This window comes from Eptesicus fuscus, chromosome 15 (assembly GCF_027574615.1).
Source record: "Eptesicus fuscus isolate TK198812 chromosome 15, DD_ASM_mEF_20220401, whole genome shotgun sequence".
NCBI classification, from domain to species: domain Eukaryota; kingdom Metazoa; phylum Chordata; class Mammalia; order Chiroptera; family Vespertilionidae; genus Eptesicus; species Eptesicus fuscus.
In genome coordinates, this window is record NC_072487.1 from 1,123,430 (window position 1) to 1,137,724 (window position 14,295).

At 65.3% G+C, this 14,295-nt stretch overlaps 1 protein-coding gene across 1 annotated transcript; it reads right to left on the reverse strand.

The window, feature by feature from the left end:
• Window positions 1–6,068: 6,068 nt before the first annotated feature.
• On the reverse strand, window positions 6,069–14,029 carry NINJ1 (ninjurin 1). Its single transcript, XM_054727530.1, has 4 exons — window positions 13,864–14,029; window positions 8,018–8,243; window positions 7,287–7,447; window positions 6,069–6,518 (listed from the first exon to the last, which is right to left on the reverse strand). Exons 1-3 carry the CDS (start codon window positions 13,936–13,938, stop codon window positions 7,293–7,295), a joined length of 456 nt encoding a protein of 151 aa, XP_054583505.1. The 5' UTR covers window positions 13,939–14,029; the 3' UTR covers window positions 6,069–6,518; window positions 7,287–7,292.
• Between the last annotated feature and the right edge of the window lie 266 nt (window positions 14,030–14,295).

Genomic DNA, 14,295 nt, shown 5'->3' on the forward strand with positions numbered 1-14,295 from the left:
CCTGTGGACTAAAGGGTCTTGAGTTTGATTCCCAGTCAAGGGCATACACCTCGGTTGCAGGCTCCCACCCCCCACCCCCAGCCCGGGTCACGGTGCGTGTGTCTTTCTCCCATCGATGTTTCTCTCTCTCCTCCCTCCCTCCCTCCCTTCCACCATCTCTAAAAATCAATGGAAAAATATCCTCGGGGTTAAAAATCTACACTAATAAAAGAGAAACATGCAAATTAACCATCACTCCGCTACGCCAAGCCACGCCCACCATCCAATCAGAGTATGCAAATTAACCCATCAAAGATGGTGGGTAAATCTGCATACGCAGGCAGGGCGGGCAGTGCCATGGCCCGCCCCTGGGGGTCCAGGTCCATCGGGGTGGGGGAGGCCTGGCGGGCAGTGCCAGACACCGCTGGCAAGATACCAGTCCATCGGGGCCCTGGGAGGCGGGGTGGGCAGCACCAGACGCCACCCGCGTGGTCCGGGTCCATCGCAGGCCCCGGGAGGGGCAGCAGCCCGCCTAGCCACTCCTGTGGGGCCTGGGAACATGGCAGCCCAGGGGAGGCATGGCCGGCCTGACTAGCCACTCCCGTGGGGCTCCGGGAACATCGCAGGCACGGGGTTGCTGAGACCCAGACCGGGCCTCTGGCCACAGATTCACAGCTTCGCAGAGACCGACTCTACCAGGCAGCCAGGTGGCCATGTGGCTGGACCACAGGGTGCCCGTTCAAGATGTGACACCGAGAGGAGGTGCGGGAGGAAATCCAGAGAATGGGATGTGGGGGATCAAGACTCACTTCCTTTGGGCTTTGTCCTTCTTGGTCTTGGTTCTTTTCTGTCGGGCCTGGAGCCCCAGCACTGCAGGAGAGAGGGATGGATGGAGGCCGAATGTGGAAGAAGAGGCGTGAGGCCCGACTGCAGGGCTGCCTGAGGGGCGGCTCCAGGGCGAGTGCCACAGCTCTGGCAAAGCGGCTGGCCAGGAGGCGGGTGTTCCGAGCAGCGCCTCCCCATCCCTCTATGAGGACACCCCTCACAGGCGATGCCTTCGCCAGCAGGCTCTGGGCGACATCTGCAAATGCCACTGCAACCTCTAACATCTGGGCAAAGACCTGACCCTGTGCCCCCTGGGTACCAGGCTTGCTAGGAGTGTGCTGTCACCAATGCCACAGATCAAAGGCAAAAACCTGGCGAGGCGGGGTGCACCGGAGGGGGGCTCAGGCTGGAGCAGGGGACAGGAGGGCGGAGATCTGCCTCGCCTGCAGAGAGAGAGGTTCTGCAGTGGCCCCAAGACGCGGGTGGGCCCAACCAGGGATCAAGGGGCATGGAAGGACACCAGGTAGAGGGGCAAGGACCCGCAGCCCTGAGGCGGGGGTTGAGGGCGGTGCCACCTCAGTGGAGGGGTGCTGCACTGCAGGGTACCAGACTGACTGACATGATTCAGAGAAGCTCCCAGTGCTAACCAGTGTGTCCCAGTGCCTTCACTGAGCTTTGATGGCCAATTGAGATACTATATAAGGAAAATGAGGGAAGAAGTGAGAAAGAAAAGGAAAGACTGAAAGGAACCTGTAAACCCATTGTCACTTAAATAGGGAATATAGTCAATAGAGTTGTAATGATGGTATGATGCCAGGTGGGTACTGGAAATATCGGGGAACACTTTGTAAAGTATATGATTGTCTAACCACTATTCTGTAACTAATATAAAACCTGAAACCAATACAAAATAATATTGAATGTAAAGAAATGAAAATTGGAGTGAAATTTTTATAAATTTCAAAGTTTAAATAAAGGCTGTAAAGGAAGGAAGAGGGAGAATAAAAATAGTGTTTTTCGTTTTACCACTTTATTGTCTTTTCAGTACATGAAAAAGACAGTTGTCTTTATATGGTGCTTTTATACTTTTTTAAGTCATTATCTCATTTTAATTTCAGGACAACTTAAAGACGATAATTATTCCCTCCACTATTCAAAGAAAGGATATCTTGGTGTCTAGCCCCAGTGTTTCAATTGTTAAGCCCTTATTGTAAAGCAGGATTAGTGAAATTTTCTGTGAAGTGTCATATCTATACTAATAAAAGCCTTGGGGGTGATCAGGCCAGCAGGAGAGAGTAGTTGGGGGCGATCAGCTCTGGGGCAACCAGGGATCGGGCCTAAACCTGCAGTCAGACATCCCCCGAGGGGTCCCAGATTGGAGAGGGTGCAGGTTGGTCTGAGGGACACCCTCCCCAGTGCGTGAATTTCATGCACCGGGCCTCTAGTAATAATAATAAAATAAAACAAACTGAGCAAACCGCCACTGACATAGTTCTGAACCGAGGGGCAGAGTTGGGTCCCAGTGGCTCTGGCCCAAGCTGGTACAAGCTGTATGACAAGCACTTGTTTTCAGAGCCCGAAGTGCAGCTGCATCTTGCACAACACGGGGTTCCCCTTGGCGAGGGGGACGGAGACTGCGGGCACTGGCCTCACAGGGCGCTGACGCTGCTGGAATGGCTTGTTTATGCTCCACTGACAGCTCAGAGGCAGCGCTCCAAGGGAGCCCCGCCCGCCATGCTCCCCTGTATCCCCCCAAACTTTTGCATGAACCCCAGGCCATACTAGGCCCTGGGTCAGGCCCCTGCCAGACGGGCCCTGGACCCACAGTCTCACAGACAGGGCCCGGCTTGCAGGGCTCAGGAGATGAAGCGCTGGGTGGGCCTGTCCTGCCCTGGGCCTGCCCTGGAGCCTGGGTTGCCTCCCCTGTGTATCGGGGGCAAGAAGGGGACCGCTTTAGAGACGGGGGCCTCCATCAGCACTGGCCAGGGGGCAGCTGGGCCCCTCATCTCCTGCCAAGAGGACCCCAAGGGCAGGCGCTGCTGGGCCAGGGAGGTCCCTTCTCGGTCCCCTAGCCCCACCCTGTCCTCTATCACCTCCTGGGGGCGAGAGGGCCTGCCCTGGTCTCCCTCTCCCTTTCTCCTTCAAGTGGGCTGGGGTCTTGAGTGGAAGGTGAGGGTGAAGAGCCAGGAGAGGGAGGCCTGGATACGGTGTGCTGGGTGCACGAGGACACCCTTGGGCCCCCCCTGAGCACGAGGAGATGCCTGCAGGGCACCTGGGCGGCAGAGGCCCGCCCAGCTCTCTCTGGTACCGAGCTGCTCCCTCACCCCACCCCGTCTGTCCGTCTTCTCCTGTCTGGCATTAATGTCTGTTGATCTTTCACCTGTCACCTATCACTTATGTATCCACTTCTCTTTTCTCTGTTGATCAAGTATTCAATTATCTTCCTGTATCTATCTATCTATCACCTACCAATCAGTTCACCTATCATCTCTTGGTCCATTCATCCATCATCACCCATCTTTTACAGAAAGAAGGTTAAGCATACAGTCCCCTGCCCTGTCCCACTCAGAACCCTACTCAGGCTCCACATGCGGCTCCCTCCCCCACAACCACTCCAGGCTCCCCCAAAGCCAGTGCAGGCCACAGGCAGGCTTCGTCCCTCTGCAAGGCTCCCTCTTGAGCGCTCCTCAAACCCCCTTCTCTCTGTTGTCCCTCCAGGACACCCCCACACACGTGTGTGCATCTGCTTGCTCCTTAGACCCTCACTCATGCTCGGGGTCTCTCATGTCCCCTGGGAGGACAGGGCTGAGCTTCAGGAGCGGTGGGTAGGAGTGGAGTGTGAGGGTCCAGGAGGAGCCCAGAGAGTTGGCTCTGCTCTGCCCCCTCTCTGGGCCTCAGCACACATGGATGAGTGAGAATGCTGTAGACATCTACTGAGGACCTACTGTGTGCCAGATACAGTCCATGGGTGGTGGCACCCGTGGGGAGACCCAGACCGACCAAGGTCCCATAAGTAGAAGCACAGGCATGAATGGGGCCACTTCACCCCTCTGGCAGAACTCCTCCGCGTGGGGACGGGTGGGCAGGATGGGTTGCAGCCTGGTCTTAGGCCGGCATGGCGAGGGTGGGCGGGCCTCAGACAATGGCCAGGGGGACATGGTGGTCAGTGGGGCCAGCCCACAGCTCTAAAGGCCAAGTAAGCCCAATGGCCCCTGTGATAGTGTCCAGTAGAGGGTCAAAGGCCTTGGGAGGACTGCAGGGCTGGACACTGTCCCAGGAGGTGGTGGCGCGTTCCAAGGCCCAAGATGGGGACATGTCTGGAGTGAGGGTCAGGGCTGGCGTGGCTGTTGAGGTTTGAGCCGGGGACCTAGTGTGTTGGGAGGTGGGGGCCATCATTGCCTGGCGGGGCACCTTGGGATGGGGCTGTCCCCAATGCCCCCAGCACCCATGCGGGCCAGCCTGGCTTGGTGGCCCAGCCCCCCCATCTGGGGCTGCCCCCCAGCTGTGTCCACGCAGACTTCCTGGTCCCGGCCGGAGAAGGAAACAAGCCATCTGCTGGCCACGTCTGAGGCGCTGCCGTGGCTCCCCGTGGCTGCGGGCCACAGGCCACGCAGGAACAAGGTGCAGTGACGTTGGCCTGGACACTCGATGGCCAGGAGCAGGGGTGAGGGGGGCCACAGGGCACTTCATCGGCTGGCACAGGGCCAGTCGGGGTCAGGCACAGCGGGAGCCTCAGAGGGGAAGGTGAGATGTGCTCAGAGCGGAGCAGGCGAGACGGTGTGTGGGGGACACTCTGCCCACCCAGGCCCACCCCACACAACTCTACGCCCCCCCAGCCACTGCCCACTCTGCCCTCTTGCTTTTCCTGGACCGCATCCACAGGGGCCTCCTTCAGAAGCCCTCTCCACGGGACCCCCGGCCCCCGCAGGGCCGCCCGGCGCCACCGAGCCCCAGCACTCTCGGAACCGCTCAGCATTTCCTGTGCTCACGCCTGGGTGTCTCGCCCACAGGCACTTCCGGTGACCACCCCTTTGTGCCAAGCTGACCTTCCCGCCCCACAGACCAGATGGCAGGGTCACCTGACCGTCTTCAGGGAACTGGGTGTGTGTGGGAGAGAAGTGATGGGGAGAGGAGGAGGGGTGAAGACCACAGGGGTTCCCAGGGACCCCAGGCCCCACCAGGAGATGGGGGAGCAGGGGTCCTGGTGGAGGAGATAAAGGGCAGAGTGAGGGCTCAGGCCCTGGCGGCCTTGGGGGTGGAGGGAGGGAGCTGGGGGTTCCAGCCAGGTGCAGTGAGAGCCCTCGAGACAGGTCAGACCCCGAGAGCACCAGGCCCACCTGGTGCAGCCCTGCTCCCCTTGCCCTCCCGATAGGAGGGCAGTGCCGGGCACCACGTCGGATGGGTCACGGGGGAGAGGAGGAGGGAAGACGGTCAGGGGCCCAGGCGGAGTGCCCAGGAGGAGGCCCCCTGCAGCTGCCTGCCACCCTTCCCCCAACCCGAGGAGGCTCCAGTCTGGGCTTCTGACCCCAAATGCCCCCAAAGTTGATGTGGGGACCAGCCACGCCTCCCCAACCCTGACACGGGCACCCCAGGCCGGTCGCCTTACAAACGCGCCACGGGCCCTGGGCCTGAGAAGTGCTGGGCGGCCCTGAGCCGGGCAGGCCGGGCAGGGGTCGCTCCGCCGTGAGCCGCAGCCAGTGCCGGGCCGGCCCGCGGGCTGCCCATCAGTCAGGCCGGAGCCCACTCCTGGGAGGTTGCAACTGAAGCTTCTTTTGTTTTTTCATGTTTGCTGATTTCAGAGAGAGAGGAAACATCAATCAGCTGCCTCCCGTACTCGCCCCGGCTGGGGCCTGAACCTGCAGCCGGGCACGTGCCCTGACCGATCCAGCCGCAGCCTTGGCGTATCGGGACCGCGCTCCGGCCGCCCGGGCCCGGGCCGTGCGCTGTGCGCTTCCCTCACTGCCCGCCCGCTGGCCACACCCGGGGGGCTCCCGACGGAGCGGACGACCGCAGTGACCCTGGCCACGGCCTTGGGCCTGGGCTGCGGGCGCTCTTCAGCCGTTCTGTGAAAACAAGACACTGGGCACCGGGGACCTGAGGCTCTGGTCTCCGCCTGGAAACCGCCTGGAGGTGCCAGGCACCAAGGAGACGCCCAGGCTCCCGGCCGGAGAGGCACGGAGGTGTGAGCCAGCCGGCTGCCTGGCGGAGGAGAGGCCGGCACAGGCCGGCCGGGCAGGGAGGGAGACGGCGCTGGGAGCCGCACGGGAGGAGCAATCGTTTTATTGGTCATTTGGGCTTAGAAAAGCGGGGCTGGGGGAGGTGGCGTAGGGCGGGGCCCCGGGGGAAGCTGCTGGTCCAGGGTCCCAGGCAGGAAGGGCAGGGGCCAGGGGCCCCCAGCGGTGTGCTGGCTGAGAGGGGCATCTCCTTGTCCTTTTGAAAATGTCCCAAGACTAGGGCTGGCCCTGGCCCTCGCCGCCCTCCTCGGGGCCTGCTGCGTGTCTGTTGGCCATGGCCCTCCTAGGGGTCTAGTTCCTCCTCTGGCCTCGCTGCCCCGCCTTCAGGGGGAGGAGCCACGGATGGAGCAGGACTCGCTGGAGAGTGTGTTCCAGCCCAGTCCTGGCTCTGGCGTTCTCAGGGGTGCAGCGCGCAGGCCGGGGCCCACGGCGGAGGCAGCTCCTGGGGTCTGTGTGGCTGTGGCGGCATAGGCCGGGCATCTGCAAAGGGCAGCAGAGTGGTGAGGGCTGCCAGGCCAGGGGCCCCGGGCCATCCTGTGACCCTGCCTTAGTGGTGTCCACAGTGTTGGGGTCACTCTGACTCCAGAAAAGCCCCATTCTGACCTGGGCAAGCCTCAGTTTCCCCTCCGGAGTCACTGAGGGCTGGAGGGCCTGGCCCCAGCACACACTGACGGAACCTGGAGAACAGGGTGCGAGGGGCCCCAGGCCCTGGCACTGAGGCTTGGGGAGAGTCAGGGTCATGTTTGAGGACACCCTGGCCATTAATCCCCGGCCTGGTCATCATGCCACGAACAAGGCAGCACGCTGCCGTCCAGGTGCTCTGTGGGGCTCCCACACTGCCAGGGGGGTCCCTGCTGGACAGACAGCTGCCCGTCAGCAGCCCACCCTTCCTCTGGGCAGCCAGGCCCACCGCCCTGTGGTGTGCAGCCCTGGCCGGGGTCCCGAGTGCAGGACCCTTGCGCCCCGTGTCCCGTTGCTGCCGTCAAGCTCGGCAGAGTGACCTCCTGAGCCTGCCCCGGCGACCCTCAGGGCGCTCTGCACAGGAGGAGGGCCGCTGGCCTCCTCGGCGCCTCCGGCAGCTGCTCAGCCTCCGAGCGGGACAGGGCTGCGCGTGGGGTGGGAACGCTCAGCTCAGGCGCCACCACGAGGCCCCCAGAGGAGGATGCGAGGTCGGGGGCCCAGCTCACGGTCAGGGCCGGAGGGCCTGGCGGGCTGTGCCGGGGGAGGCCCGCCGGTCCTCACACTCACCAGAGCCTACTGCCGGGGCGCCAGCTCCCCCCCCGGCTTCTGGACGCCGAAGGCCGTGATGAAGATGTTGACCACGACGATGATGAAGACGAGGCCGGTGGCCAGGTTGTTGAGGAAGTCCAGCTTGGCGTGCGTGGCTGGGTTGTTGAGGTCGTACCTGACTGTGGGCGAGAGGGTGTGGACACTGCCCAGGCCGCCCGCCGGGCCCAGCACGGCCGAGCAGCAGGGCCACCTCCGTCCGCCAGAGACACGCCTGCTTCACGCACTACTGACCAGGGGCCTGGCCGGCCGGAAGCCCAGAGGGGCCTGGCGCCTGCGGTCACACGGCCAGCACCTTTCTGAGTGTCCTGTGAGCGGTCCTCCCGCGAGCCTCACCTTCACGTGACAGGCAGGGCAACTGAGGCAGGAGGTCAAGTAACCGCAGGAGGTCACACAGCAGCCAGGGGGCGGGGGGGCACCCCGGAGCCCTGCCGCCCAGGCCTGACCGCACCTGGGACGGGTGCCGCCGGGGAAAGGACCCCGCTGGCCCCTGTGAGAGTCGGGGCCCGGGCAACTCTTCGTGTGCTGTGACCTTCTCCTGCGCCCTCCCGTGCGTGGGTGGAAGGACAGAGCCACGAGGGGCTCTGTGGGGCACACCCTGGACTGCGGGGCCACGTGAGGCGCCCGCCCGGGCAGCTCTGAGGGCTCCCTGCTCACAGGTGTCCGATGGTGAGCCCCCCGCCGGCGCATACCCAGGAAGATGAGGAGCACGCCCACGCTGATCTGCAGCACCAGCGAGATGGTGATGAGGGCCACCAGGGGCACGAAGAAGCCGAAGCCGGGGCCCTGGTCGATGACGGCCTTCAGCTGCGAGGCGTTGGCCATCAGCAGGGCGACGTCCAGCATGCTCTCGGCGGCGTTCTTCTTGTTGGCGTAGTGGTTCACGTTGATGGGCCTGTTCCTGCCCCAGCGCGTGGGCTGTGGGGAGGGGCGGTCAGCGGGCTGGCCACCGGGCGGCAGGGGCTGCAGGCCCGCCCGGGGCTCCACCCGGAACTGGCGGGGAAGTGGGGGCCCAGCTGAGGCTTGAGAAGGAAGCGCTTAACAGAACAAGAGGCCCAAGAGGTGAGTAGCCCCTGCAAGACCCTCCCCAGGAACCGAGTCCTGGAAGAGAAAGGAAACGCACCGCCTCAGCACACACGCAGGCTGGGAGCTGCTCTGCTTCCCTGGCCCCTGCCCACGGCACCCCTCATCCTCTCCTCCAGGTCTGGGGGTGGGGGTGCCAGGGCAGAGGTGGCTTTTGGGGTGGGAGCCAGATCCCTTCACTCGCCCCGCCAGGAACTGCCTGCCTGGACCCCGCCCTGCCCAGAGCACCCCCCCACCCCCCCAACCCCCCGCTGAGCAGGGCGCACAGCAGACTCCAGAGCCGCCTGGGAATTCTAGGCTGTAGTTGAGCTTAGATCTTCCTTAAGTTTCATGTAAAAAGTTTAAGCCACGTAATTGCGATGTGGCTGACATGCCAAAAGCTGCGCGCGTTTAACGCAGATGTTGCAGGCGGAGGCGAGTCCCCGCCCAGGCCTCCACACGCAGGCCCTGCCCGTGTGCACAGGGTTTGTGAGGACACGGCCGAGGCCACCCCTCGGCCACCCGCAGGAGGCACTGTGACCCGCCGCACAGGAGCCTGCCCCTCGCCCCCTCCAGGCAGACCCCCTCGCCTCTGCTGAGAACAGCCCGCTCCAAGCAGGGCCCCTGCCACTCCCGGCGTCTCCACCTCCAGGTGACCTCAAACTGCCCCCACTGGCCCTCCCGCCCTGGCCCTTTGTCCTCAGGGGCCGCTGTGCTGCCAAGCTGGAACTGGCCTCCTGGGGGACCGGTCGGCAGGGAGTCCCCCAGGACCTGTTTCTAGACTCAGGAAAGCGGGGAAGGGGAGGGGGCGGGAGGGGCCGCACGGGGCTCAGCCCACTCCACTCTCGCGCCTGCAGGAGGGAGGGCCTCACTGCCACAGCGTCTTCACGTTTAGATCTGGTCCCGAGTGACGTGCCCGGAGCAGAAAGGACGGCACACAGAACCGGCGGCTCTGCTGCCTGCCCCACTTTCCCTCACGTGAGTGGCTCTAAAGTAGTGAATCCACTTGGTTTAAAATTCCAGACCCAAAGGCACGGGGAAGGCTCCTCCCTCGCAGCCCCTGGGGGTCTCCAGCTGCGCTCACAGCGGGTGGCCATGCCTCACGCCCACGCCTTCAGGGCTGCTCCCTCGCCAGGGTCTGCAGCCGGCTGCCACTGCCCACGGCCTGTGCCCCCACAGCATGAGGCCATCCCCTCACCCCACGCCCAGTCACGTGTGCCCCTAGGTTTCAGAAACCAAGAGGGCCGGAGTGCTCTCACTCGAAGCACCCCAATGCTCATCCCAGTCTCCACGCCAGAGGAAAAGCCAGGTGCGGACTCACAAGGGGCCCCACCTTCTGTGGGCCACATACGTACACACGAGCTTATGCACACACATCCACACGTATACACCCACAATAAACACAAACATGCACACACACACAAAACCAAGCCAATACATAAACATAACATGCACACAGGTGGACACATGTGTATTAACATACATATACTAACATGCACACATATACATACACAATACAGGCATGTGTACACATGCATAAACACTCACACATATGTACACGCCCATATGAACCGCCGCCTGCCTCCCCAGCTGCCAGGAGCCACCGTGGGAACCTCCTACCAAGACCTGGGCAGTGCCGGGGACCAACACCGGTCACTGTGCTCCTGGGCCACAGGACTCCCCAGCCTCACCTGTGCCCGGAGCTGGTGACTCCGGGCGGCCGCGCTGCTTCCCCTAAAAGCCAGGACGGGCCTAGTGGGCAGGGAGCTGACTGCGTGCAGGGCTGCCCACCCTCTGGACAGAGGGTCTCGTGGCACCTCTCCAAAGGTAGCTCACAGTTACCCAGGCCACTTGGCCCAGAACACACTGCTGTGCATCCTCCGTCCAGCAGGAGGGGGATTGGGACTTGATTCGAACCCAGGATTTGAACCCAGGTCTGAGGCACCCTGGGTGCCCAGTTCTGGTCACAGTATGAGGGATACTCCAGCCCACTCAGGCTTGAACGGGAAGAGACGGAGGGGGCTTCCCGAGCCTCCAGTCCCCACCCCTGCTCTCCCGGGAGACCAGGCAGGACGGGCTGAGGCGCACTGAACCCCTGCAGAACCTGAGGGGTTGGTTACTGACCCCCTCCCATTGGGCCTGACTCCACTGAGAACAGTGCAGAGCAAGGAGCCGCAAGGGAGTCCCGCCTGTCCGCCCAGAGCCCATTTTCACATCTGCTGGGGGACAGACCGAGGACCCCAGCAAATCTATGAGGCTCATTACCTGGCCGCCCCCCCCCCCCCCCCCCCCGCCTGCATCCCTGCCCTGTGCCCGGTTCTCTCCCGTCTGTAAACTGGGCTGGCGGGATGGCATAAGGGGTCCGAGTGGTGGCCGACAGCGGAGGAGGGCTGTCCAGGAACAGAGACCTAACCGGCCTGGCAGGGCCTGCCATTGAGACCTGCACAGGCTGTGTAGGCACCGCCTGGGGCCACATAGGCCCGCACCATCCCCAAACTGTCCCACTCAGCCAGCAAGAGGTCTTGACCTGCTCCAGGCAGGAAGTTTGGTGGACGGAGGGGGTGTTTCCGGTGGCAGCTGGGCTGTGGGCTGGGCACACCCACTTCCTGTGGGCTCAGCACTGGCCTCCAGTGACCCTGCGGCCACATCCACGTCACCTTAGAACTTGGCTAGGACCCTGTCAGCCTTGGAATCTGCTGGGAAAGCAGAAAGGAGAGGAGCAAAGTCCCCCAGCGCCTCGGGCCGCGGGGCCCAGAGGGGCCCGGAGCCATGCCCGTCCCGTCCACCTCCTGCTGTCCTCGGCTGGCCACAGCCCCCGGATCTGCTGCAGCCCAAGCCCCCAGGCAAGACATAGCTGCAGGCCGCTTTCACAATAACACGGACACTCACCGTCCCGCCTGCCATTGGCAGAGACGAGCTGGCTTAAAGAAAACACTGCCGGGAGGGCCGGGCGGGCCGGCAGATGGGCCTACGTGCTCGAGCACACGGCGAGGGGCATCTCGGATCTCCCCTCTGCCCGGCCCAGCGGGGCTTGTCTGCCCACAGGTTACAAGTCTGACTCCTCCGCCGGCCTGGCCGCCTGGGGGTGAGCCATACCACCCCACTTCACAGACGAGAAAACTGAGGCTGGGTCCACTCTGCCCCTGCCCACGGCTGCATGTACAGCCAGGCTTCCCCGTTTGTTCTCCTGTGGCCAGGGGCACGCTGGGGACACAGCCCCCCTCCCCCTCTCCCCTGAAGAGCCCCTGCAGATGCCCTGGCTTATCCCTCCTCCCAGCAAACCTTTCTTCCCGCCCTCCTGGTGCCTGAGGCTCAGGTTCTGGCAGGGACAGGAAGGGAGGGCCTAGGACGAGCCGGGAGCGTGTAGGGGAGAGTCACGCATGTCCGGCACCCGCCGGGGACACGCGGCCGGCGCCCCACCAGGAGAGGGCGTGTGGCAGGCGGAGATGCGGCACTTCACACGTTAGCTCCTTGGGTGCTCACAATGACCTCGAGGAATGCACTGCTACCACCCATTTCACAGAGGAGAACCCGAGGCACAGAGTGAAGTGCCTTGAACACAACAAGGCAGGCCTGAGGGTGGGAGGGGAGGGAAGAGGCTGGGGAGCGCCTGGAGGGTGGCAGCCACAGGGCCCTCAGCTTTCCCCCTCCACCCACACCGCACCCAGCCTCTTCCCCGGAGGAGGCAGACACGCTTGGAGGCCCAGCCTGAGGGCCTGTCTCGCCCCATTCCCTCTGCCTCGGGGGCCCTGCTCCACATCGCGGGGTAGGACCCACACCTGCACCCACTCAGTCCTCCAGGCCCACTGCCATCACACCAGCCCCTGGGCTTGTCTGCTCTGCCTACTGGATGCAGAGCCGCCCCCTCCCGAGCCCATGCAGTGCCCCCTCCCCCTCCAGAGCCCATGCAGTGCCCCCTCCCCCTCCAGAGCCCATGCAGTGTCCCCTCCCCCTCCAGAGCCCATGCAGTGCCCCCTCCCCCTCCCGAGCCCATGCAGCGCCTCCTCCCCCTCCCGAGCCCATGCAGTGCCCCCTCCCCCTCCAGAGCCCATGCAGCGCCCCCTCCCCCCCCCGAGCCCATGCAGTGCCCCCTCCCCCTCCCGAGCCCATGCAGCGCCTCCTCCCCCTCCCGAGCCCATGCAGTGCCCCCTCCCCCTCCCGAGCCCATGCAGTGCCCCTCCCCCTCCAGAGCCCATGCAGTGTCCCCTCCCCCTCCAGAGCCCATGCAGCGCCCCTCCCCCTCCAGAGCCCATGCAGTGCCCCCTCCCCCTCCAGAGCCCATGCAGTGCCCCCTCCCCCTCCAGAGCCAAGGCAGTGTCCCCTCCCCCTCCAGAGCCCATGCAGCGCCCCCTCCCCCTCCAGAGCCCATGCAGTGCCCCCTCCCCCTCCAGAGCCCATGCAGTGCCCCCTCCCCCTCCAGAGCCCATGCAGTGCCCCTCCCCCTCCAGAGCCCATGCAGTGCCCCCTCCCCCTCCAGAGCCCATGCAGTGCCCCTCCCCCCAGACAGCAGTCTGCAGCGAAGTGTGCAGCCAAGGCTGGGAGGTGAGCAGGACCCCTCCCTTCAAACTGACTTCCACCGGCTGGGCCTGGTGTTACCTGCTGTGCTCCCCACACAGCCCCAGACCAGGACCGAGCCCAGTGCGGGGAGCAGCTCCCCCCCCCCCCCCCCACACACACACACAGCCCAGGCTCCAAGGTTCCCGCCAGGGCAGGGCCGCGGAGCTCCCTCCTCGCCGTGCTTCCTCACCTCTAACCGGGACAGGCGCCCTGGGCCCCGGCTGCCGGTTTTAGGAAGGGCGGCAAGGGGCGGCCGGGAGGTTTGCCGGGGGAGGAGGAGGGAAATGAGGGTTGTGTGCCACCCGGGCTCCAACCAGGGCCTCCACGCCACCTGGGGCCTCGCTTGCACTCACACCTGGGCCCCATCATCCCCCCACCTCCCGCCCCCAGGCCCACCCCAGGGGGCAGAAACGGAAAGAATGCCGACCAGTCCCCAGGCTCTGCCCAGGGCAGCTTCACCCCAGGCTGGGGAGTGCTGGGCCCCCCAAGTGGCCCGCCCAGCAGCCGAGGGACCCAGGGCAGGAGGGCACCAGCTCCGATGGGGGGCACCACTGCCCTTGCTCGCCCCGCGGCCCTGGCCTGGCGCTGGGTGCGGGAGGAGCGGCCCGGGGCCCAGGTTCCCCGGGAGGCAGCACGGACGCCGCGGCCTGTAACTGCCGCCGCGGGCCCGGGGCTGGGCCCCTCCGCCGGGGCGCCGGCGCACGGACGGCGGCTGGAGGGGAGCGGCTGTGGGGGCGGGGCCGGCCGAGGGGGGGCTCCGGCACCCCGGGCGCGCCCGACGGCAGCAGCCCCGCGCCCCGCTCACCTGCGGGGCGGCGCGACGGGGCGGAGGGGGGCGCGGGGCTCACGGTGCCCGGGCCGGGCGCGAAGCCCAGGGAGGCGGCCCCTGGAGGCCGCGCGGGGGGCGGGGAGGGCTTACCCGGGCATCCGGGGCGCCGGGCGAGTCCGGCCGCAGGTCACCGTTGAGCTCGTACCCCTCGGGGGCCGAGTCCATGGTGCGCACGGCCGCCGCCGCTCCGCTGCGAGCCTGAGGCCGCCCGCCGCCCGCCGCCGCCGCGGGTGTCCCGCCCGGGACCAGCCCGCCCCGCCGGGCCCCGCCCGCCCCAGGCCCCGCCCTTTCCGAGGGCGGCCGCTGCTCCGCTCCTCCCGCCGGCGCCAGTGCTGTCGGGACGCCCGCCCTCCCTGCGCCCCCGCCGTGGACAACTTTAATCCGTAAGCGGGGCCGGGAGCCCACGGAGGCCGGCGCCCCGCGCTGTGCGCCCGAGTCCTTCCGCGCCCCAGTCTGGCCTCCGCCGGGAAACGGGACGCGAGGGCCGCCCCCCGGGACAGCCTCGGGGTCCCCGGTGTGGGG